At 43.2% G+C, this 27,585-nt stretch overlaps 1 protein-coding gene across 11 annotated transcripts in view; it reads left to right on the forward strand.

Moving 5' to 3' along the window:
• Window positions 1-27,585, forward strand: part of IQSEC1 (IQ motif and Sec7 domain ArfGEF 1) — a 781,720-nt gene that overhangs the window by 692,728 nt on the left and 61,407 nt on the right. For all 11 annotated transcript variants that reach the window (XM_083156421.1, XM_083156428.1, XM_083156420.1 and 8 more), the window contains 2 exons: window positions 9,859-10,138; window positions 13,240-14,492. In XM_083156421.1, coding sequence (XP_083012547.1) covers window positions 9,859-10,138; window positions 13,240-14,492 — 1,533 coding nt within the window. The remainder of the gene's footprint in view (window positions 1-9,858; window positions 10,139-13,239; window positions 14,493-27,585) is intronic.

A 27,585-nucleotide genomic window follows, 5' to 3' on the forward strand; every position in this document is an offset into this window, starting at 1 on the left:
TATTGCGACAATTGAATAAAATGTCCATAAGCATTTGGTCTTTGAAACGGATGACTGATCTATTCTTCATCGGCTTCTTCTACTATAGCGTCACAGCCGTGCGAATAGGGGGAAATCCATTAGTAATCACTCACCATCGAATGGTTTAATAATTTCCCCAAATATTGCAGATCAGCTTATGAAACTCTTTTGGGGGTAAGGATGCAAACACAGAAATGCATTTCCCCATTGGGCGGAATAATAATAACAGATACTTCAGGTCACATGGTCAAGGAATCTACATCCACATAATGTTCATTTACACATAAATGAATAACCAAATGATAATTTAAGGTGTGTATATTTGGCCGCTGTGACCCGGCAGGGTGGGAGGGTTGGCGCGCGTGTGCGTGTGGCAATGCTGCATTGATCAGATCGAAGCAGAAATAGACTTGCCTGCACAGTCTATTTCTGCTTTCGATCCCGATGCCTTGGGGCCACGCATGGGATCGAATCTGGATCGAATGTGGCGGTACATGTGCGATTCAGGGTAACTTTCTATTCAGTTTGGACTATTTAGTCCAAATCGAATAGAAAGTGGCCCTGAATCGAACCGTATGTACACAGCATTAAATATATAAATATTTCCTCTGTCCTGTGTTAGTGATGATGTCATAGCTGTGATGCACTGTAGTGCTGCAGGTGGTGTCAGTTACTATGGTTTTACTTGACCAATGAATGACTTGGCATTCTCTAGCTATGCTGCTTTGTCACAGTTGAGATGTACAATTGAAGTCCATATGCTCCATTTTCCCCTGGCAGTGGCTTAAATAGGTTTTGCTTTTACTTTTAGTATTTATTTGATACTGTTTTTGTTAAGATTAGCTTGTTTACAATAAACACAGAGCACATATCAGCGTTTATACAGGGAGTATTGTAGCACTACATATTGAGGAATATTAGGCAAGCGTGCAGCTTTTGCAGTCAGCTTCATTTCACAGCTCAGTGGAATATAATGCAGATGATCAGATATTCACAGCACGCCAAGTGCCAGCAAGTAGTGATTCATGCAAGTGCAGCGGAGGCTGGCAGCAGCAGTACTTTGTCATGACTGTGGGGGGCACTGCGCCTAAAGGCAACTTTCTTCATTCTATTTTCCACATTCAATTCTTATAGTTAAACTTTTATTTCTTCATGACATTCAGTACTGTGTAAGGTACTTGTGTAGTTTCATGGCGGCAGGCTACGCTACGTTTTCAGCGTAGCCCAATGGCTGCCTAGCGTAGTCAGCGTAGTGACTCCGCGGCAGCGTAGTGTCCCCGTCAGGCAGCTACTCACCGTAGTGTCCCTGGGAGCTGCAGCTCGGTTCCCGGCATCCATGCCGAGCCTAGTGAGCGCCTCTCACACAGCGCCGGTAACTGCCCTGGCGGTCACCGGCGGAGAGGGGATCATGCGGGCGCCGGCGGAGAGGCGCTCCATCTGTCTGATACACAGGAGCGTCTCTGACGCTTATGCGTCTCAGTAATGATTGCCGCAGGATACAGCAATCCTGCGGAGAGGGTTAAGGGTTCGGTAGCAGGGTTGTGCGGTGCAATAAAGGACACATTTGCCAGTGCTCCATGTTACATACTGCCTCCATTTCAAACCTCCACTATCTATGCCAGCCCGAAGCGTGATGAGCGTAGCGAGCCCCGCGGTACGCGTCCTCCCAACTTGTTCATCCCCCCACTATCCACGACGGCATGGAGTTGAATCTATAAAGTGTGGCAAGCGCACGCGGATTACTTGACGTGTATTATATATTTATTTATTGAGTATCTGGATAATGTCTTAAACGTATTTCTTTGTATGTTATGCTCACTGACTCCTATATACATAGCAGGTGCCACCCTAAGGTGTATTGGGGGGAGTTCAAAGGAAAGCAGATGTGATACATCGGGGGGGCTAGAAAGCACCCGCTAAGTGATGATCCGACTCTGAGTCATGTTATGTGCTGCACATAAGATCTACAGGCGCTGATCCGATACACACAAGAACGCAGCCAGTATTTGCTCTGTCCAGAAACAAAATAGCTCCCCCAAATGTAACTCTGCACATGTTACATTTGCCCCACCTGCAGTGCACATGGTTTTTCACATTTGAGAAAGATATGGCTTTTGCAATCAACTCTGAATCAGAAAATTGTAAATATTACAATTTATTAAAAATAACCTATTTAAAATGTACTAAAATAAAATGTAATAATTGCAGTAAAAGTCGGCAAGAGGCTTGTCAATGCTGTTTAGGGGCAGGGAAGAGGCCAAGATCCCCGTCATTGAACGGAGATTTCCTGGCCTCTAAAATGGGTGAATTCTGCATCCCCATGGGTCTGATGAATCCTGGGATGCAGCAGCGATAGTCACTGACCACATCTGAATCGGGTCCATTGTCTGGTTCACATTACCTAGGAGAGAGTCTGTAAACAACTTGCCCGCAATGCCAGTAGATCAGCTTGGCCTCCTAGTAGACATTCATATTGCACCACGCTCTCCTGCCTGCCATCTTACTGCTGACATAAGAAGGCCCAGCACTGTGGTTCCATCTAAGATGTGATTAGAGCTATACCAATCAATGTGTTGCGATTTTCATGCAGTTGTAAAACGGAATGCAACCACAGGGGTGCAGACGCATTAACGCCAAGAGCATGGACCATACGGCCTGCAGCTGTTTATGCATGAATGGACATGTTCACTAATATATTCATTGAAATATCTCACCCTACAAGATGAAATGTTGTTGTTGCATTCATCTGCATAATCATTGTAGCATAGAATGCTGGAAAACAGAAACATATTATTATTTAAGACCCTTTGCAAATTTTCATCTCATAACTAACATTTATCACTAACAGCTATTTGCGCCAATAAAATAAATATTAGATCTAATTTCTTTTGATGCCTGGATAGCTGGTGAAATAAGCAGATGCCCCATAGAAAGATTACACTGCTATGTTTTATTTCATAAAAAGAGTTGTAAGTAGCAGAGGGATCTGGAGAGATCCCTCTTCACACTAAAATAACTATCTTTCCATCAGAAAGATCAGCTACAGTGGCCTATGTATAATTGGTGCACCCATTTTTAATACCTACTTGTCCGGAGTCCTGCGATGAAGGCAGCAGCGCCACTGGAATCTTTTCTCAGGTGTGCGCAACTGCTGCGCTCTAATGCTCAGACTCTAATGCGCTGCGGGTAGGGATGCTGTGGCCAGAAGAGGAGGGGTCAGAACGGAGGAGGCTGCACACAAGCCTCCTCCTCTCTTAAAGTGCCGCTGATCAGCTAATAACATCTGCAGACGTTATCGGAGATCATTTTTGGGATACGGTCGTATTGTCGACCCAACTTAGATCAACACCGTTGGGTCCACAGGCAACAAGGTCGACAGGGTTCTAGGTCGACATGGATGAAGGTCGACAGGTGTCTAGGTTGACATGGTTTTAGGTCGACAAATTCGTTAGGTCGAAATGGGTTAGGTCGACAGGTCGCGAGGTCGACATGGTTTTTTTCACTGTTTTTTTTTACCCAAATGTCCACACAGTCGACATGGACACAGTTGGAACATACTGTAGCTCCCAACTTTGAAGACTGCTGGGACATATTTGTGTGCCCCTGATTTTGTCACTGTGGGAGCATGCACAGTGCTCTGCGAGTCCCTCTCTCACATGGATAGATGCTGTGCACATGTGCACAGCATCTATCCACAGCTGCTCTGCTCATTCTATTTTCCACATGTAATTCTTATAGTTAAACTGCCAGGTACCATAAATAGAGGGCAAATCCAAGAGGTACATCTACTAAGATGGGAGTTCCATTGAAGATGAGATGTTGCCCATACCAACCAAACCAATCCTGTCTATTATTTTCAAGAAGGTGCTAAATAAATTAAAAGTAGAATCTGATTGGTTGCTATGGGCAACATCCCATCTTCAATAGGACACCTATCTAAGTATATTTTCCCCATAGTATTGTGACAAGAAATTACATACACTGGATAACATACGGTCCTGGTCTTTATTTTGTAGCAAGTAAACACCATGCCAGGTAAACAGCATAGGCAAGGCTGGTGACATCCACCGACAGACACTGCTGCACGCAAGTGAGACAGCGGGACAATATTAAAAAACAGGACTATCCCACACACCTCCTCCCCCCACCGCACCCGCATCACTGGCTCATTTAATTGGAAACACCCAGTCTTTTTTTGGGAACGTCCATGAAACACTGGGCGTTCACATGGGCGCGACCCTTCACCACCGCCCCATGTCCCCACTGCTAGGTGTGAACAGGACGGCAAAATAGCAGTACAAATGCACATACACTCGCCATCTCTCCCCTGCGCGAACTTGCAGCGGAGCGAGGCAATTAGAATAACCCCCAATGTGTGTTGCAGTCTGGTCAGGGAGGAGCTTAAAGTATTATTTTTTCTGTATTTTATTTTAAGGGTGCTTAGCCACACCTCCCGTGATTAGGACACACCCCAGAGAAATACCTGGGCCCAGCTAGGCTCTCTACTGCCCTGTCTGCAAGTGAATGAGCCATTAAATGCCTAGCCCGTAATGTATGATATCACCAAGTTACCTGTAACAAAGCTCATATCAGTACAGGGCCTGGCTTGTGTGCAATGCGAGGTAGCTCTTGTGTACATAACGCTGATGACAGCCTCTTCTGTGTATGTGACTGATGCTACTACTGTGTATAGTTATTGTGGCCGCAGCATCACAGAGTGAAAGATGGAGAGAGTGTAGAGTGAGTATGACAGGAAAGGGGTCATGGGAGAACAGGATTGTCCATGAATGCATATAAAGAGAATGTGAGGGTGAATATGCAGCTATAAATAGACACTGTAGCAATCCACTGGTTGTCCATCTCTTTATTGTACGCTATAATGTAATTTTTATTATATGTAATAAAGATATGTTAAGCCTCCGGGAGCTCTTTAGTTTTTAAAGGTATCAGTTTGGTTCATTTCCTTTTTTCCTGGTTCACTGGAAGCAGAACACTTGCCTAGGTGTGTAAATTGATGATTGTTACACTTTATGTTGCGTTGTCCCCGGTCTCCACCAGAGAGTGAGACAGTCAGTGCACAGAAAGTCTGTCCTAGTAATGTTTTCTTGGAGAAAAATTATATATTCTGTATCTTGAGAGTGATGAAAGAATTAAATATTTTTCTGAAGTTTTCATTATCAGGCTGTGAGATTCCCGTGGGCGCTTTAGCTCCGAAATGAGAATTCAGCCAAGAGGAAAGACATAAATCTGAGATAGTTTTCAGGGAAACTGGAAGCCTTGCAGAGTTACTATCATTCTCTAGTCTGGCATTTAATATCTCTATTATTACCAGCGCGGGGTGCTGTGTACAGTGCAACGCAGGAACACATGGCCGCCACCTTTATGACTGTTCTAAGTCATGAAATTCATTCAGTTACATTTTAAATACAAAGCTTTGTTTTTATTGTAGCACTAAGAATGTACTAAACTAATCCGTGTTATCGCATCAGGCTTTTTATATTAAATTACATTTGATATAATTTATTTATTAACAGTTTCTTATATAGCGCACACATATTCTGCAGCGCTTTACAGAGAATATTTGAACATTCACATCAGTCCCTGCCCTAGTGGAGCTTACAATCTATATTCCCTACCACATGTACACACGCACATACTAGGGTTAAGTTTTGTTGGGAGCCAATTAGCTTACCAGTATATTTTTGGATTGTGGTAGGAAACCCACGCAAATACGGGGAGAATATACAAACTCCGCACAGTTATTTCACAGGGCTATTTCACGCCCAAAGTCGTGCCGTGCAAAGTAGTTGTCAATGGACACTATTGTGTCCATTGACATGGGACGGCCAAGGCCCGGCCGTCCGGTTGCAGCCGGATCCCACCACTGGAAGGGACGGCTCCCGGGCTGTGGCCATCCCCATCATTCTAAACTTCTTAGTGCGGCATGGCTTCCTGGCTGTGCAGGATTTCGCCATCCAGCAGGAGCCGGAGTGTGTGAAATAGCCCTTAGAGCCTTGGTGGAAATCGAACCCATGACCTCAGCGCTGTGAGGCAGTAATGCTAACCATTACGCCATCCGTACTGATATCATTTATATTCAATAGGTCCAATGTGCATATGATCGGGCCTGCATCAATGTTGCAGAACCTTTCATATAAATGGCGAGATAGGAACATATTTATTAATTGTCAGGTTATAGACCCTATAATTACTTATTCTCATCATGACAATAAGAAATTATTAAAGCCTACCATTTAAACATAGGCAGTGACAAGGGACGAAGTAGGAACCAGTTCTTACCCGTTTTCCACTATGCAAGCTGGGTCACATTAGGGATTTTGTACCTAGGTGGCTTGCAAACCCTTTCCAGTAGTGATGCGGAGCTGGGGGCGGTGCTGGGAGATGAGAGGAGCAGCTGCTTTTGCATTGCAGTGAATGGGACCTGGGTCCACTACCCATGGATCCGGGAGCATTCCAGGATCAGCCCATGTAATTACCCAGGTTGGATTCCTGTGTCAACCTGGGATTAGCCATTTACACTAGCAAAAAACCCAGGTCGATGCCCATCCCAGCACAAACTCCTGGGTTATTTTTGCAAGTGGAAAAGGGGGATAAATGTCATCAATGTATTTTCTGCTGTAGTCGACATATGTGAAGTCCCAGGAATGTATGAGTGGCCATTGGCTACTATTGGCTATCTAAACAAGGTATTATCTAACATGGCCAAGCTCATTTAGTAAATGAATAAATAGCAGGCCCCATAGAAACTGTTGCAGATATCTTCCAGGGATAGTTTAAAATTGCCGTTATCAAATACAAGTGTTTATCTGGGTCTGGAAGCGGAGGTGGTAGTGGTAGTAGTGGTGGTGGTGGTGGCCGGGGGGGGGGGGGGTATCCTACTAATTTTCCTTGATAATTAGTGTGGTGATGAGTACATAAGTAGCAATCGCTGCAGAAATGAAAAGTCTTGTTTCACCCTAATTTAACAGGAATGTTTAAGTTTTCCTAGAGAGCTGACACTGTGTATGTGTGACTAGGGTTCACTAGTTTGTACATACACAGCAGCCTGCAGACATTGAACTGAAGTATTCACATGAACTTTCAATAAGGAAAAAAATATATATATATATATATATTAGTTTTATATATGTTCTACCTTTCTATTTACTTTTTGCTCTATCTTTCCAGCTACCTAGCTTTAAATTTATATATGTATACACTTGATCAATGCCGTTACTCAGAGGCTCCACAGCAGGTGAATAATCACTCCCGCTTTACTACAACATGTAAGTGGCTTAGGCACACTTTCATCGAGGACCTTGACTCCATTGATCAAGTTTGTACCTATTGGATGTAACTAATCCTCTTATAGAGGGCAACGGGGCAAGTCATTTACCAAGGGCTAAGCGAGTGCCACAATCCATTCTCTGCTAGAAACATGATTACGTCAACTAGGGCTCGAGACTGCCCCCTGCTGTCACTATATGTACTTAATTGGGCTGTACTGCCATATTCTTTGATGTAAGTATTCTACGTCCATACTGCGATGGCACCTTTGTTTTTTTTTTCAATTTCCAAGGCTGCTGTAGTAATGAAGATGAAAAGATTTGGTTATAAGGGAAGTACAGGATGAAAGACATTTCTGTAATGGGGTAATCCATAATGGATCAATATTATGCAGGCGAGGGCATCAAATAGCTTCTTCGCCCTCCGAAATACATTTGCAAAACATCAATGAGCGTGATCTCTTACAAATCTATATCAGAAAACAAAACCTTGTATAAAAGCAATTATTAGAAGCGAGCAGGCGTCACAATGGCATGTGCGTACATAAAGCCTGTAGAGTCTCCTGCCACAGGTAACACATGCTGCCGAAGCTTGTTATTATGGCTATGAGGACAACTCATTTCTCTACTTGCAGACACACAACATCTAGAACTGAACTGAGATGCCGTTCTAGGGTAAGAATGCCTGATCTTGTAGGTCCATGTATGGACCCCCCTGGATTGCTGCAGCTATCCCTAGAGTGTTACTTATTCTTGGTGATTTCGTAACTGAGGGGTAGATGTATGAAGCAGTGATAAGGGAGAAGTGATAAAGTGCCTGGTACTTTATCACCGGCCAATCAGCTCCTGACTGTTAAGATACAGGCTGGCTTTCAAAAGGGAATGTTAGGAGCTGATTGGCTGGTGATAAAGTACCAGGCACTTTATCACTTCTCCTCCCTTCACGCAAGAGCTCGCATCGTTAACGATATTGAGTGTACAAACTAGACGATATTGTGAACAATATCGCTCAGAATGCCCTTTCCGGCTTTATGAATATCCAATTTTTTTATTTTTAAACGTTTGTACAGATGTGTCTTCATATAGTTCTTTTCTGTAGCCGCGGCAAACAGCCCTCTGTCACTTACCGTGAGACTCCGCTAGTGTTGGATGTCTTTGCGGATAATGCTACTTAATCACAACGTGATGCGACCAGGATGCAACAAGTAGATTGTGCTGATTCATTTGATGTGCGACACTTGCTGGATCTCAAACTTCTAGTGGCCTTTGAGCGAGGGAGGGTGGTTGTCAAAATCTGTGTGCGGCGAGGCAGCATTCCCTACCTTCCTCTAAGCCTGGTGCCAGACAGCGAATGGCTGTCATCACTCTGATTGGTGCATAGCCCTTCACGGTATGGAAACATGTGGAGAGATGGCACGCGACTGCAGGAGGGGCAAATTATGATTTTGCATACTTGGGTTTTGTGAATGGGTGTATATAGGCTCCAGTGCATTGCTTTTCCAAGTGCCTACTATGCTGGTAAGATGGCCCTGCCAGCGTGAAATAACTGTCCATACAGTGTATAGCTGCAGTGTATATCAGTGATGGCTAACCTTGACACTCCAGCTGTTGTTGAACTACACATCCCAGCATGCCCTGCTACAGTTTTACTATTTGGCCATGCTGAAACTGATGCAGGGAATGCTGGGATGTGTAGTTCAACAACAGCTGGAGTGTCAAGGTGTCACTGGTGTATATAGTTCCAGTACCTCTGCTGCTTTTCTCCCGTAGCCCAGATGCACTAAGCTTCAAAAGTGATAGAGAGTGATCAACAACCAGCCAATCAGCTCCTGCCTGACATTTTTCAAACACAGTCTGTGACATAGCAGGTAGGAGCGGATTGGCTGGCTGTTTATCACTCTCCATTTTATCGCTTTTGAAGCTTAGTGCATCTGGTTCTTAATCTCACTGTATATGAAGTCTCCAGTTGAGGCTGTGACTGCTGTACATTACACTTTATTATAGGCACATCTGGTGGTTTCAGTTTAGTTAAACATATAACATTAGCTTCATGATTTGTTTGTGTAATATTGATTACAGGAAATATCACTTAATATAACTCACGTGTTTGTTTTCATGATAGTATTTCTTTAAGGCTTAAAGCAACTTTTATTAGTTCATCGTTGTAGTCCGTACTTTGACCTCAGGATAAGACTTTCATACAGTAACCGTCTCCTAACGCACCCAATACCTTCCTTCTGTGTGTGGCAGAGAAGTAAATCAGAAATGCATTCTAGTTCATATTCATGTATCAGGTAATTTGATATTCCCCATTTGATATTCTTCTTAAGGTATATAGTCTCTAAACGAATCTCTGATAGTAAAAGTGTGGCGCCATTTGTTTAATCAAACCTGGGAGGGATAAACAGATTGGATGTAAACATTGCAAAGCCTTGCTCAGGATTTCTAAGGACTGTTTATGCTTAAGCCGCTTGCCATGCATGCATTATAAAGGAAGCGATTTTGTTGTTACTCAGACCTAAGGATGCCTGTTTTCTTTATTTGTATCTAGTGTTGAAGGGGAGGTCCCTGGAAGTGAGACAGGCGCATCCTTAGACAGCTCATCAAGTTATCACCAAGGAGCAATAACGCACAGCTCATCAATAAGTCCTGACCGGTACGACCATCCTTCCTACGGGCTTTATTCTGTGTCCCCGGGACAGAGGTCGCGAAGGCCAAAGCTACAGCATTCCACGTCTATTCTGCGCAAGCAAGCTGAGGAGGAGGCCATTAAACGCTCCAGATCACTATCTGAGAGCTATGAGCTGTCTTCAGACCTACAGGACAAGCAGGTAATACACATTTAACGAGGGGAAAGTATACATGAATGACATTCAGTACACAAAAAAATATATATATTCTTATCCATTCAGTCTCTTTTAATTTTATCCTAACACTAGTAACTAACTAACACTAACACATGGCTACAGATAATCCATTGCTTGTTAAAAATATCACCTTGTACTTTGTCCTTACTTTAGTGGTACAGATGTGTCCACATGCATCAGTGGTCGTGGAACCGGGGTAAATTACATCAAATGGGCAAATAATGAAATTCCTGGGGGTAATGGACAGTCGCGCTGCCGAGACACAGCTGGACATGCATATGAATCTATCTGCATGCCCTGCTGTGCCTCGGGAGTGTGACCGTCCATTACCCCCAGGAAGCTCCAGGATTGTTGGCTTCGGCATGCACAGCGCTGCAGGGATGCGCCCATGCCCACATAAGCAGTGACTCGGCTCATGCGCAGTTGCGCTAGGAGATGCTGGCAGCAGTGTCTTCGGCGCCATTTCATAATCAGAAATATATGATTTCCTTGATTTCAAATTAAGGGGTAACATCGGCATATCTAAATATATTTTGGGGTAAAACAGTTCCTTGACCCCTGACGTACATCTATCCTCCATTCGATTCTAGTCACGTTACAGATATGGCATGAGCTTTGCGTGACTCTGTATTGCCAGGTAGTTTTTTTGCAACGTGAAATTAGTATTTTCCTGTAAAAAAGTGTAACGTCGCATTTTGTATGCAGATACAGCTGCAGTCACACCCGGAATATAAGCATGCTGCATATCAGTAGAAGGTGTTTGTGCCTCCGTTTTGCAAAAAAATAATGATATTTGATGAAAAAGTTGCAAAAAAGGCTCTGGCGCTACCGAGTTGCATCATGGCACAGTGCTACTAAAAGCGGTGTTTACTGTGAAAGGAGGCTAGATGTACATGGACACATCTGTATATGAAATCATATAAAAGAAGATTCATGAACTATAAGAAAACATCCGTGCAGAATAATGAACATTGCATGCAACTCGATATTGACGCAATAAGAGCTTTGCTAAAATTCTACAGGTTATGCTCTAATTCATGCATGTCCAAACTATGGCCCTCCAGCTGTTGTGAAACTACAAGTCCCATCATGCCTTGCCTCAGTTTTGCTATTAGGGAATGCTAAAAGTATGGCAAGGCATGCTGGGATGTGTAGTTTTACAACAGCTGGAGGGCCATAGTTTGGACATGCCTGACCTAATTGTTTTATTTCCTAGTTCTGTTAGCAGCAATTTATTGCTGCGATCGAGAGTAATGTGCAGCCCTTTTGAAGGACCACCTAGTGCTACCTTTGAACTGTAGCACTAGCATGTTGCCTATCACATAATAATGTGTATAATGTGTATTGGGATTCGCTAAAAATTTAGTATTTATTGTATTCATTGTGTTGTCCACGTGGTGCCTGCCTACAGCCAAAAACTTGGCTATGAATAGCTTCAGGTCATGCTTACCTACATTAAAAATGTCCTCTCTGGGGGAAGTCTGGAGAGGAGATGAATCTAGTCATGAGGCCCCACCCCCAATGCTGCGATTGAAGGTCCTGCAGGCTCTGGGATTCCTCTGTTAATCTCCTTATCGTGCCTGCTTCACCTGAAAGTGGGTAGGATGCAGGAGATACAGGCATTCTTCCATGGGTACAGGGGACTGCCTGAAACATAGGGAGTGTCCCGCAGTGTGCTGAGAGTATGCAAGTATGCTTTAGGTTATTTCTGTTAGAGGAAGTATGCAAATAGCATGGGGTACAAAACACAGAAATATTCGTTTTGGAAAAGGGGGATTGGAGGAACCTCTCATGGGGCGCAGTACATAATATACATCAAATGGAAAATAAAAATGAAATAAACAATAAAGATTGCAGTCCACACAAATATTAGTACAGCTTCACACAAATATTAGTAACTTAGGGGTAGATGAATGAAGCGGTGATAAGGGAAGAGAAGTGATAAAGTGCCTGGTACATAAGTAAGTATTGCTACAGTATTGCCTTTATCTAGCCTTGCCTTCCACAGTTATTCCACTGCCTTGCATTATAAATGTTGTTGCTAGGCTAATGCAGTTCTGTACTGAGACTGTTTCGGGCTTTTAAGCCCTTTATCGAGACAAATCATGAATATATATATATATATATATATATATATATATATATATAAAATGTGCTGGGCGGCGGCACTTGGAAAGGAAGACAGGACAGCAGGCAATTGGGGTGCCGACGTTTCAAAGTCCGCAGGCTTTTTTATCGACGTTCACCAGCACCTTGATAAAAAAGCCTGCGGGCTTTGAAACATCGGCACCCCAATTGCCTGCTGTCCTGTCTTCCTTTCCGAGGGCCGCCACCCAGCACATACATACAGAGGGTGACCCCGTTCACCTTTCTCCAGGAGGGCACCGGATTTACAATTCTATACCTGCACCACGAACAGGAGTGCCATCCCCAGGATCTCCATATATATATATATATATATATATATATATATTTAAAGTTCACTAATACAGTGACCAGAACGATCTCTATGGCAGTCCATTCCTTGGTGTCTCATTGGTAATACTCATTCCCGATGGTGAATAGTTGACACTCTCAGCTGTACTGTTTCAGCCACTCAGCCTATGTCTCATGCTGGTCCATATGCATCTTCATTCGGAATGTGGATATTTTGCCAACAGAATTCTATTGCGACCATACTGTACATTCATCTTAATGCATAAACATCAAATAACCCCATTATTTTCTATCCACCAGTGAAACTGTCATTACTAGTACTGGCGCATTAAGGCGCACCGGAAATTTAGAGATCTGTCTGAAATAGATGTCCTGTCTTCATGCACAGGACTCAGATTAGGACTCAGCTCCTTCTATATGTCAGCAACACTCAAGAAAGTTTTCTACCGCGCATGCAATCAGCTGCTGCCCAATTGACACTGGTTTGCACGTTTCATGTATAGAGAGAAATACAATATCTGACTGACCCTAAATCCTCTGGGTCAGGCAACAGGTGAACTAGAAAGGAGTGAATTTCGGACTTTGGAGATAGAACTGCACAACATTCACTTTTCTGTGTTTCCTTTTAGGTGGAAATGCTGGAGCGCAAATATGGAGGCCGTCTCGTAACCAGACATGCTGCGCGCACTATACAAACAGCGTTCCGGCAATATCAGATGAACAAGAATTTTGAGAGGCTTCGAAGTTCCATGTCAGAAAATCGCATGTCCAGACGGATTGTGTTGTCCAATATGAGAATGCAGTTCTCCTTTGAAGGACCAGAGAAAGTACACAGTTCATATTTTGAAGGAAAGCAGGTGTCCTTGTCTAATGATGGGGCAAAACTAGGGCACCGTCTTGTACAATCTGATTGTGGGGATCTTAGCGAGCAGACATCCCTAAAATCTCCTGCCGCGTCCAGTGACTTTGCTGATGCTATCACAGAACTGGAAGATGCCTTCTCCAGGCAAGTTAAATCCCTTGCCGAATCCATTGATGATGCTTTAAATTGCCGTAGTTTACATGGTGATGAGGTGCAAGCCTCTGAAAAAGTTAGAGGTCGGGAACTGGAAAGAAGTAGCCAGATTAAACCTGCACATAATCTGGATCACAGGAAACTCGATGAAATGACTGCATCTTATAGCGATGTCACGCTCTATATTGATGAGGAAGAGCTCTCTCCTCCTCTTCCTCTATCCCAGTCTGTGGACAGGCCATCCAGCACTGAATCAGATTTGAGACTTAGATCAAGGAACTCTTCTCAAGAGTATTGGTCCATGACCCACAAGGACGATAAGTTAGATACTGATACCAGCTGTCGAAGCACCCCATCACTGGACTGTCAGGACCACAGATCAAGAATAGATCATCTCCCTTTACTCACTATTGAGCCCCCAAGTGACAGTTCAGTAGACCTTAGCGATCGTTCTGAAAGAGGATCTGTAAAAAGGCAAAATGTGTATGAAAGAGCTATCCATAGCCAGCAAGGAAGTCCCAAACATATTCCCCATATTCCAACCAAAATAGTCACTAGGGACGATGAACAATCCCGTCATCGGCCAAGGCCTATTGATGCACAGCTGATAATTAATGGCACCGTAAACCGGCAAAGTAAATCTGAATCGGATTATTCAGATGGTGACAATGATAGCATAAATAGTACTTCTAACTCCAATGATACCATAAACTGTAGCTCAGAGTCTTCAAGAGATAGTCTTCGGGAGCAGACCCTAAGCAAACAGACGTATCACAAAGAGACCCGGAACAGCTGGGATTCACCCGCATTCAGTAATGATGTCATCAGGAAACGACATTATAGGATCGGGCTAAATCTTTTCAATAAGTGAGTATACATGATGCACATTTTGATGTACTATTCTAACCACCTACCATGATTAATGTAAATAACCCGCTGAATGTAGCGAAAAGTAGATTCTGATTGGTTGCTACGTATGTGAAACATCCCATCTTCAATAGAACTACCATCTTAGTAAATAAACCCAAAATATTCTAGACATGTACACATCTACCCATATATATATTTTTAACTATTTTACTTTAACAATCATGTGTTTGGCTTGTAATTAGGCATCAGGTAACTGCCCCCCCCCCCCCCCCCCTCTCTTTTTTCAGTCACACCCTGTATAGCACATGACATAATTCCTTGTGATTTATTTATTTATGACTTATTATCAGTTATTTATAGCACACACATATTCCACAGCGCTGTACATAGCATATTTGAACATTCACATCAGTCACTGCCCCAGTGGAGCGTACAATCTATATTCCCAACCACATGTACATGCACACACAGACATTCTTGAATTTGTTGTAACAATTAACTTCCCAGTATATTTTTGAATTGTGGAAGGAAATAGGATGGCAAAAGCAATGGTCGACACATGAAAGGTGGACATGAGTTTTTCACATTTTCACCATACTTTACCATACATGTGAATTACTTTTGGGAATGGTAAGGTGCACATGAGGCACCTGACCCAAAGCATGGCGAGCGAAGCGGCCCATGTGAGCGGACTCAGTACACTGATTTGAGGTCCATGTGCTGCAATTTACAAATTGACACAAATGTGAAAAACCCAATGTTGACCTTTTTACAGTATGTGTCAACCATCTCTGTGTCAATGTTTTGGTTGGCTCTATACACTCTCAACCCACGTCACCGGGCCATTTGCATGGGAATGCCCTGTTTTATGGGAACACCCCTGAAATGCTGGGCATTCCCATGGGCTCTGCCCCCCTCCTGCACTACTAGGTGCGGCACAGCATGTGCAGATGCTAACAATCGATTGAACCAGAATAACCCCATGTATGTAAAGGTGCCCCTATACGGTGCGCTGCGCACCGTGTGTTTTAAATTAGATTGCATCGCATCTAGTGCAAAAAGTACAGTATAGGCAGCACATACTTTATGTGCTGTGCGATGGGGTGTGCGCAGGAGTGTGCATCGCATCGCACCCGATCCTCGCACCGTGTATGGGCATAAGAGTTATGCAAAGTGAAACAAACTTATCAAGTTGGTGTTTCCTTTAGATCTTTTCTTTATTCAAAATAAATAATAACAATTACCTGTGTTAAGGGTTCGAATCAGACCTGCTCGCTGGGCTGCAAGCTTTCGGAGGCCAGTGAGCAGGTAAAGGCCACCTGAGTGATATCCTGCCCGTGTGCATGGCTGTGAATCCGGTTGCAGCTGTGCAAACAGGGGGAAATCCATTCGGAATCACTCACCATTGAATGGATTCGACCCTGTTCGCAAGCGCCGAGTAAGTCTAGACTCACTCCGTGCTGCGATGGCCGTGGGGAGAAGGAGGCCGCTGATGACGTCAGCTGACCTACGTCCCACCCAACGGCTGTGGAACACCTGCATTTTCTGGGGCACTCCAGAAAACTCTGCGTTACTGCCCCCAAAAGGTTGCAGCGTGTCAATCACCCTGCAGGCAGCCAGTGAAGGTCCCCCCCAGGTAAACCGCATGGGGACCAGCGTAGTATAAAAAAATAAAAATATATTCCCAAATCCAAATGATCCCTTATCCAACATGCTCCTGGTTCCAAGCATTTAGCATTAGGGAGACTCAACCTCTAACAGAGAATGTCAACATATGTACGACAAGGTAACAAATTGCTCAAGCTTCCAAGCTCATGCCACTTGTTCAAGGAAAATCCCCTAACATATCAGGCTGAGCTTTATAATCTTTTACATTCATGGAGTAGTATTACCAATTACATCCAATAAACATTGCAATGCCACACAAAAAAATAGACTCAACACAGGACTGAGAACACCCTCAGCAGTGACAGGGATAATCACATTCGGCACTTGCGCTTGTCTTATTTCAGACTGGCATCAAGGACCCCTGGGAAGGAGGCTGCGGTCATATCATATTTTTCACATGTGCAATATATTTTCAACTTTTTGTAATAGCACATCCAGTAGGATCCTGATAGTATCATGGCCAGGGGAAAAGTGCAATCTAGTTGCGGCTAGTTTAATTGCGTATTATGTAAAACATAAAAATAAATCCTAGCCCATCTGGGCTCTAAGGGGTAGATTTATTAAGCTTGGTGAAGTGATAAAGTGTCTGGTTTTTATCACCGGCCACTCAGCTCCTACTTGTGAAGTTACAGGCTTGGTTTGAAAAATGACAGGTAGGAGCTGATTGGCCGGTCAAAAAAAACAGACACTTTATCACTTCCCCCGAGCTTAATAACTCTAAATAACATAAGAGATTCCCTCTCTCAGGGTATCAGTACCCAATGCCTCTGCCACAAACATGGAGTAGTATTACCATATTCCATAAACTTTCCAATGCCGAAAAGCTTGTACTGTCTTCTGAATGTGCATAATGCCTTTTAGTGCTGTCTATTAAGACAAATGTATCTCATTACCTGGATCAGTCAGTTAGAAAACACAGAATTAGATGTATTATTTGTAGTGGCGTACTGTCCTCCTCAGTTGCCCGGTGGCAAGTTAACACGGGAGGCTTGTTGGGCCTTGTAGTTCAATCTGTCCCTGTGTTGTCATTAAACACTGCTGAGATCAGTGATAGAAGTCACCGGTACCACAGCAGGGCTGTGCACAGAGAGGCATACTTGCCAACTTTTGAAAACTAGTTTCCAGGAGATTATAGTTGGTAGTAGAATTTTGCACAGCACCCCATTGAGGGGGCGTGTCATGCTCCACCCAAAGGGCGTGTCTAGTTCCATATATGGAGAGTTTGTGAGAAGAGATTGTGAACGTGGCACCTAGAAACGTGGGTTTCATCTGAGAGGAATCTTTTCAAATGACATATCCAAATGTAGATGAGCCCCAAAGCAGTTAGTAAGAGCTACTATACTTGGTAAAGTGCTGGGAAATGGTGCTGATGATTCAATGTAAATGTATCTATCTCCCTTTTTCCCCCAAAATATGACAGTGTAATGTGGGCTAGGTGAAATGAGGGAGATTGCTGCTATTTCAGGGAGTCTCCTGCAGAATGCAGGAGGGTAGGCAACTGCGCAGAGAGGGGACAAGTAGTTCTTTAATATTTGATTTATGATATGGTGGTGTGGTTTGCATCTCTGTATGGAGAGACTGTGCAATGTAATATTTATTATGCCGAGGAGGTGTAGAATCTCCCTGCACACACGTATGGCTCATGACACTATCTAAGCTGAAAACTCCATCCAGCCTCACCTGACCATGACAAGATCAATTAGATATTAGCATGAAAGGCAGATTAAAGAGGCTCTTAACCATCTGCTGTTGTCACACTACCTAGCAGGCCCTGTGCTGGGATCCTCAGGTTCTCACATCAAAGCACCCCCTCCCAAGTACACTTTGTTGTCATGCTCATGTCACACTTTCACATGTTCAGTTGCCATAGCAAAATCCATGCTGTTGACATATGTAATGGGATTAAAGAAGAGTGGTGCAGACATCTCCTTTCTATCTTTTCTTATGGACATTTTATTACAGCATGTTTATCCGTTCTAACGTATCCTGCAGTCACTCCTGGGTGATTTTGTACATTCCTTCCCCCATACTTGGTATAGCGCAGTTTTGTGTCTTGGTGATGTGCTTACTTTAGATTATCAGTGTATATAATAACACAATGCAGTGTAATGAGAATAATTTTATTTATATAGCACATTTCTCCAGTAGGACTCAATGACGGGGGCGAGCTGTGACTAGAGCTGCCTGCTCGCTGTCACAGCTCGCCCTGCAGTATTCAACTGCCCCCCCCCCCCCCCCCCCTGCCAAAAACAGAGCAAAGAGGGGAATTGGTGAGGGGAAACGGCATGTGCAGCCGCAGATACAGCGAGACTCATGGCTAAATGCAGCGGGCTCCCTGCATTAGCTGCAAGCCTCGCCGTTTGGGCGAGTCCTTGCTGTCCTATGAGGGAGGCTTCCCCCGGAACGTAGAATTGGGTGAGCGGCCAGCAAGGGGGTTTAACAGCTAGGATTGCTTATTTTCTGCGATCCTCACCGTTTAAACCCCTCGCCGGATTGAATACGGGCCATTGGCTGGAAGATTATGCAGCCGAGTGAATATGTCAAAATCCATTTGCAAACTGGTCACCATCGAATGATTTTTCCACCAGTCATCAGAAGCTCGGAGTAGCCAGAGACTCACTTGGCGGCTGCAATGAATACAGTCTTACCCGGAGCTGACATGACACACCCTCCTCTTAAACTCTTGGGCACACCTGCATTCTCCTAGGCACACTAGCGTTTTTTATGGCACGCCTGCATTTTTCTTAGCACCCCACTAAACGGCCAGCTACCACCCCCAGACCCTGGCTTCCTTTCTATTGCGAATGGCTACAAGCAGCTGTGGCTCACACACATTGCTGCTCATATGCATGCACAGTATACCGATAATCTGCAACTGTGCGAATTCGTACAGCAACGATCAGGTCTGAAGTAACACAGTGCATAGCAATGAATGAAATGACTATTCTGTGTCTTGGTGAAGTGGTTACTGTATAATTTCAGAATTTAATAGTACAGTGCAGTGTAATAACTGAAATTAGTGTTCTTTGTCTTGGTGATGTGGTCCGTGTATGATGTCAGAGATGTGGATACAGTGCAGTGTAATGAAGTAATTAGTGTTCTGTGCCTTGGTGATGTAGTTACCAGGGCTGGCCCGGGTCCAAAGTTTTTGCTAAGCAAACATATACTTCAGTGCCCGCTGTGGTACTTTTGCTGAAGACACAGCACAGTTGTAGTGCCCCTTACACATTATGCCCACAGTTGTAGTGCCCCTTACACATTATGCCCACAGTTGTAGTGCCCCTTACACATTATCAAACATACACACAGTGGGGATTTCCAAGTCTCTGGCGCAATACTTGAATGGAGTGAGTTTGAAGGTCTTTTATCTTCAGATATTTTCACACTTTTTCAAGAGTATTCTCAATTGTACATAAGAAGAGAAGAGCAATCGATGGTTACACACAACTCGGTCCCAATCAGGAAAGGAGATAATGTAAGGTAAGTAAATATAAATCTATGGGCGTACCCCCACTCACGGTAAGGAGGGAGATGTACAGACACGTAGCGGTTTCTTTACTTCTTCTCTTTTTTTTCTCTCTGTTTTCTTTCTTCTATTTTCGGCTTCTTTTCTTCCTGGTGACTCTCCCCTGAGTAGATTGATTTCTCTCCGTGAAAGATGGAAGTGAAAATTGGAGGTTAATGAATAGATCTGTGAATAATTTCAAAAGCACCCTGTGCAAATCGGATATGGAGAGCAGTGATGATCGTACCTTACTCACCCAGAGATAGAGCAAGATACACATATAAAGGTATCTTTATTAAGATGTGACTTGTAACGAACCAAAGTGAAGATAAGGAATATGTGCGTACCGCACTTACGTAGGTGGATAATGGGTATGTACCCGTAGCGTGTTCTTTTCTTGCATGGAATTCTGTCTCACACTGGAACCAGATTTTCCTCAGATGCAAGTATTTTAAGTGAATAAAGATAATAAATTGAAGTATTAGTGAGTGAATTAATTATTACTTTATAACCTTATATATAAGGTGCAAGTGCCTTTAAATATTTCAGTGAAGATAGAGGTACTGATGGCGTACCGTGACTCACACTTTGGTGTGTGGAGGGACACCCAAAAAGGTTTCTTTTATAGAAGGTAATTGACTTCACCACGTGTTACACCCAAAGGACTTGATTATATATGTACCCAAATTTTTAGGATAGATGATATGCGTACCAGAACTTACAGAAATGTAAGCTATTCACCACCTATAATGGTTTCTTTTAACTCTGAGTGGTGATCCGTAGATGGGGCTGGTGTTCCTCCCAATTGTGTATAAGCCCGGAAAAAAAGGGGGATTTTTCTTCATAAAAAGTGTCTTTATTGTATCATAGAAAAAGCAGATAAAATGTCCTCCATCCCAACAATGGAAGGATCACAACAAAGTTCCCAGATATCCACAGTGAAACCAAAAAAATGCCAAAAAATTACAAAAAATATATTTTAAAAAATCCCAAAAAAAATTAAAAATATTTTAAAAATACATACAGTATATCCAAAGTGTCCGGAAGAGAAAGTGATGGCTGCTCACACTCCACAGAATAGTTGACGCGTTTCGGTGTATAAGGACACCTTTTTCAAGACTTTTTTTGTCTTGAAAAAGGTGTCCTTATACACCGAAACGCGTCGACTATTCTGTGGAGTGTGAGCAGCCATCACTTTCTCTTCCGGACACTTTGGATATACTGTATGTATTTTTAAAATATTTTAAATTTTTTTTGGATTTTTTAAAATATATTTTTTGTAATTTTTTGGCATTTTTTTGGTTTCACTGTGGATATCTGGGAACTTTGTTGTGATCCTTCCATTGTTGGGATGGAGGACATTTTATCTGCTTTTTCTATGATACAATAAAGACACTTTTTATGAAGAAAAATCCCCCTTTTTTTCCGGGCTTATACACAATTGGGAGGAACACCAGCCCCATCTACGGATCACCACTCAGAGTTAAAAGAAACCATTATAGGTGGTGAATAGCTTACATTTCTGTAAGTTCTGGTACGCATATCATCTATCCTAAAAATTTGGGTACATATATAATCAAGTCCTTTGGGTGTAACACGTGGTGAAGTCAATTACCTTCTATAAAAGAAACCTTTTTGGGTGTCCCTCCACACACCAAAGTGTGAGTCACGGTACGCCATCAGTACCTCTATCTTCACTGAAATATTTAAAGGCACTTGCACCTTATATATAAGGTTATAAAGTAATAATTAATTCACTCACTAATACTTCAATTTATTATCTTTATTCACTTAAAATACTTGCATCTGAGGAAAATCTAGTTCCAGTGTGAGACAGAATTCCATGCAAGAAAAGAACACGCTACGGGTACATACCCATTATCCACCTACGTAAGTGCGGTACGCACATATTCCTTATCTTCACTTTGGTTCGTTACAAGTCACATCTTAATAAAGATACCTTTATATGTGTATCTTGCTCTATCTCTGGGTGAGTAAGGTACGATCATCACTGCTCTCCATATCCGATTTGCACGGGGTGCTTTTGAAATTATTAACAGATCTATTCATTAACCTCCAATTTTCACTTCCATCTTTCACGGAGAGAAATCAATCTTCATTTGGTGGAGAGTCACCAGGAAGAAAAGAAGCCGAAAATAGAAGAAAGAAAACAGAGTGAAAAAAAAGAGAAGAAGTAAAGAAACCGCTACGTGTCTGTACATCTCCCTCCTTACTGTGAGTGGGGGTACGCCCATAGATTTATATTTACGTACCTTACATTATCTCCTTTCCTGATTGGGACCGAGTTGTGTGTAACCATCGATTGCTCTTCTCTTCTTATGTACAATTGAGAATACTCTTGAAAAAGTGTGAAAATATCTGAAGATAAAAGACCTTCAAACTCACTCCATTCAAGTATTGTGCCAGAGACTTGGAAATCCCCACTGTGTGTATGTTTGGTATTTAGAGGGTTATTCGGGTGATAACCAGGGTTAAGTACAGTTCTCAGGCAGCAGTGCGCCACTTCAGGTCATATCCTAAATCTTGTTTCTACCCTTACACATTATGTCCACAGTTGTAGTACTCCTTGCATGATGCTAAAAATTGTAGTACTCCTTACACCATACCTGCTTTCTCTTCCGCAAGTGAAGGGACAATACTGATTTTTTGGACAGTGCTTAGTGTTTCAGCACTCGGTAAGCAGCGAATTTTGCTGCTTATCGAGCTTATGGAACCAATCAATAAGTAGACATAATATGTTTGTGGGGGGGTTAAGATGCAGCGACAACTGTCCAAACAACAATCCAAAGCCCTACAAAGTGCAGGGATGTCCATGAAAGTAATAGAAGCGGTGATACATAGAAATGTACAGAGATCCATCTGTTGGAAAGTAATATCTGGACGACATAAGCTGATGCTCCTTGTGCTATGTACCATGGTGATGCCGTAGTGATCCCAGCTACCCTAGTCACCACACACTGATTTGTCAGATTAGCCATGTAAACAATGAAATACATAGGATCTATTCTATTTATGAAGCTGAGATAAGCCCTTGCTCTGACGTTAGGTCTTAGCTAAGCTCCTCACAGCTTTCTCCTGCTTTACCTAACTTTCTGCCTCTTATTGCTGTCCCCATAGCTGCTATGAAAATGGTGGCCGGATTCAGCTAAATGTAACTGGTAGAAAATAGCATAGCTTTACTGTATATAATTACTGTATAAACCAAAATGTTAGAATGTTGCCATATCACCCCTTGTAACCCAGCGGTCATTTTTTTAAAATAAAGTATTTTTTATTAAGCAATAAGAAAGCATTGTACAGAACAATAAAGCACATTGTAAGCGGTAATTTCCCTGCTCTTAGCAATCATGTGACCGATAGTTCCGGTTCAGAGCTCTGATTCATCGGTGTTTAAATATTTCTCCCCAAACTATAATCCTTACCCCTAACCCTCTAATGCTTAACCTTAGCCTCGCCCTAGCAGCCTAACCTGCCACCCGTAGCCTAACCTTAATGGCAGGTATTCAGTGCTGTGGGCGAGTGGTGACAGCGAGCAGAGCTTCCTGCTCGCTGTCACCACTCACCCTGACAGTATTCAACTCAGCCCCCTCATACGCCAATTTCCCCTCGCTCCATTTTTTGAGCGAGGAGGAATTGGCGTATACGGCTCCTGAACCAGTGAGACTCGCGGCTAAATACAGCGAGTTTCCTGCATTAGCCGCGGGTCTCGCTGTTTTGGGGAATTCTCGCCGTCCTGTGATGACGAGGATTTCCCCGGAACGTCGAATAGAGTGAGCGGCTGCCGCGGAGGTTAAACAGCGAGGATCGCTGGTTTTCTGCAATCCTTGCTGTTAACCCCCTCGCTGCCCGCTCGCTGTGGCATTGAATACACCCCAATGTGACATTTCAATTGTCGACAGATGTTGTCATGATTTACCTTTTCTCTACATCGTCTAAAAAGTTATTAGCTATCCCGGCAATGGGGAGTAAGGAAGCTGGAGATTCTTCTCTGGACCCATCAGAGTCTATTCACGCATAGCTAAGCCACACATGCGCTGTTGAGTGCGGTATGGCTCCGACAGGGGGGATCCCGACAGTCAGAATCCTGTGTGCCGGAAGTCACTTAGGGTTCTATGCTCCCTCTATGGGGGTCATGGAGCCCACAAAGGAGAATAGCCCCTGTAAGACGGGATCCCCCCTGTCCGGGCACCGGCAGTCGGGATTCCGACGTCGGGATAGTGACCGTCGGGATCCCCCCTGTCTTGCAGTCATCTGGAACCCGCACTGTTATACCGGAAATCACCTGGAGGAAGCATTCATTGAGGAGCAGTGTTTTCCCTGGCCTCCCAGATGAGCCCCTGTATTGTAGTTGTCACTGTAATAGCCTGTTTGTTACTGTAGGGGTATACTAAATGGGTTGCCCTGTGTCACAGCATATCGCTGTACATTATGTTTCATGGTAAAACTGCAGTCATATGAATGGGACTAATTGCAGGATATCTCATATTATTTATATGTGCCTAGATCTGATATGACTGACCCGATAGTGAGCAGCAGAATGATTTTCTGTATTCTAGGAAATGATACAAAGTACTGTACTATACAGCTCACTCTCCTCCATAACATTGAAATTGTTTTGTGCTGTAAAGTCAACAGAGAGACAACATTTCAATCAGAAGGAAAAGCTTTTAATCTCTAATCAACTATCCTCGTTGGTGAAATTGTTTTCTGCATAGTCTCTGGATGTTTGTGGGTCACTTTGTCCTTGAAATCAATTGTCTGTGTGCTTGGAAATGATCTTACTAATGCTACTTGTTTCTGCAAACCTGTGCATTTGTGCACAAATCAGCTACTTTAACTGCTGAGACAGAAAGCCATGGTTAATTTAACTGGTTCTAAACACAGGAGATGGTTCTATAGAGGCTGTGGTCTGTGAACATCACTTTCACCATGTACCAGCACATATACCAAGTATGTATAAAAGTGTGCATGTCACATTTCTTGTGCTGTAAGCACCTGGGTCATTTTCCATGCTAGATGCTAGGCGCCACGGTGCCCGGAGCAAGGGCAAGTCTCCCGCTGTACTGCGAGAAAATAGGAGCTTCCATTGCCGCTCCTGTTTGGCTGCTGGGCCGTGAGCTCCTATTGGCTCGCTGTCCAGCTGGAGACTTGAAAACAGCTGCGGATAGACCTGCTTTGTGTCCTGACTCCTGCGCCGCCCGGCCATGGCTCACACAGTCGTATTGTGAGCCACGGCCGGACGGCACAGGAGTCAGGACACAGATGACAGCGGCAGGCGGGACACAGGGCAAAGATTGCGGGCGGGGTTTGGTGGACTTGCAAGGCTGCGAATTTGCAACCTTGTGAGTCAACCAGAATAAGGGCCAAAATTCTATATATTCATATGCATTCATCAGTGGTTATTCCATCCTTTGCCAGTAGCCCCAGCATATATTAATGGACAGTCCTATTGGAGATGCTTCATCATAAATTGTTAATATCCATTATATGTTGATGCACAAAATATTCTGGATCATTGTTCTTTGCAGGACTAATGTTTTGGTAATTATATGGGAATATTTTAGGGAAAAAATTTGCCTTTTTTAATTTTTACAGTATAATCATGGCTACTTTGTCACTTCTGAGCTGGTGTATCCTGTAGCCATACTGTGTAATTGTTTGGGTTTGGGATTTTGTGGTTTGTACCCTGTTTAACAGAGGCTTGGGTTGATGTAATAACATTGTAAAAAGTCATATAGGGAAGAGGGGTGCTGTCACTGTGTTACTGAGGGTTTGCAGCCTGTTGCTTCCCTTAAGAAGGATTTGGTTTCTTACTCCAGTGTTGGACCATGTCCTATAAATGTTGGATTGCCCAGTTGCACATTTATAGAAAAGTGCACATCCAGCTGCAGTGGTATCGCTAAGGTTTGTGCCTACTCATCCTCATTGTGAAAGGATATGTGGCCTCATGTTGGCTACATGTGACTATGTGCCGCAACCCCATTATTATCATGCAGAGGCTGGACTAATCTGGCTATATATGAGGCAGAACCAAGTCATTGCACCACCTGCTGGCTGTTCAGAGTATGACAGGCCCATGTCCTGCTCTGGGCTCATCACTGTAGAGCAGATAGTTCTGGTGAGGCATTGTGCTACAAGGCTGTTATTAACAGTACATGTAATTTTTACAGTAGTCCTACAGTATCTCCTTAGTATTGCCTCAAATGAATAATCTTCCCAAGAAGCATTACCTTTAAGTCACTTTATTGCTCATTATTTTCCTGAAAATAAAAATATGAACACTGAATTAATAAAGAAAATTATTTTAAATGGATGTTTTCATGTATTACACCAATGTTGGGCCCCAGTGCCCCTCAAAAAATCCACCCCCCCCCCCCCATATATTTATTATAAAACATTTTTTAACGTAATGCTTGTTGCCAGGGGTTTCATGCTCATTGACAGAAGTTATATGCTCATTGCTAGGAGTTTCTTGCTCACTGCCAGGGTTACATGCATGTTGATAAGGGTTTCATACTCACTGCCAGGGGTTACATGATCGTAGCCAGGTGATTCATTCTCATTTCCAGTGGTCTCCTCTTCATTACCAGTGGTTTTCATTACCAGTGTTTTTTTGCTTGTTACCAGGGTGTTAGATGCTAATTTCCAGGGAGTTACATACCCATTGCCAGGGGTTTACATACCCATTGCCTGGGGTTTACATGCTCATGACCAGGGGCAATATATATATATATATATATATATATATATATATATCGTTACCTCTCCAGTAGGACCTCTAGCATATGTCTCCTCCAAAGAGGCAGACATTTTTTGAGGGAAATTTTCAGCAAATTCCATATGGATGGCCAGACCCATTGGAATCTGCAGAGACCGTGTGCCCCACATTGTTACGCCACTGTGCATGTTCAAGAATCACAGTGTGCATGTTTTGTAATGATGCTGCAACGGTGCCCTGTTAGCTACTGCCATATTGAAAGGCGGCAGGCATTTCAGGATGGGAACAGGGAGCATTGCAAAGTGAGGGGCATGGGGAAAAAGTGGGTGGAGAGCCAAAGTATAAGTAATTGGTATACATTATATTTATAGCAACATGAAAAAATGTATTTATGTATAGATAAAATTGTTGATTTAGTGTGCATTTGCACTGGGTACGGTATAAAATAAAGAATGCATATATAACACAATTGTTGCACAAATTATACACTAATATATCGTTAAAAAATGTACATTACTCAATGAGAATAAAAAGATTGGGTCTGATACTTAGTGGTCTGGAGTCCCGGTTTACCCTGGGGTAGGAGACGTTTTTATGGGAATGGAGCAGTCCTTGGGTCAGTCCATATAGAGCTGGAAATTGGAAGGGTCCATATACCTTGCTGGATTCTTTTCACGCTGCAGGATGGTGATTGAGCCCCTGTTGGAGTGCGGGGAATCCTCAATGACGATGCAGAATTGTAATCCTTAGTGTGCAGGTGGTGGTGTCCCGAATTAATACTGCAGCTGTTTAGCCCAAGTGGTGCAAAGGTGGAATTGGTCTCCAGAAATTGGATAGGGATAGGGGGGGAATTCAGACCAGAATCGCCCAAATAAAATCAGCAGGTGCTCCCTGACATGTTTCACCGTCCAACTGACAGCTTTTTCAAAGGTGTAGCACCATGTGCAGGGTCCAGGATTTTATACCAAGCCACAGGAAGTTCACTTAAACAATTGAGTATAATTATTAACCAATTACATATAATATAACATTATTTACAATCATCAGTTTGTATTTACACATATATACATATAGGAGGCAGACCTATTATTAAAGGAAAACTATAAATACCTTTAATAAGGCTTTGGAAAGGCACCGAAATAAAAGCACGGTAGTGTCTAGATCCCATGCAGTTTTGG

This window comes from Crinia signifera, chromosome 8 (assembly GCF_055691185.1).
Source record: "Crinia signifera chromosome 8, ASM5569118v1, whole genome shotgun sequence".
Taxonomy (NCBI): Eukaryota; Metazoa; Chordata; class Amphibia; order Anura; family Myobatrachidae; genus Crinia; species Crinia signifera.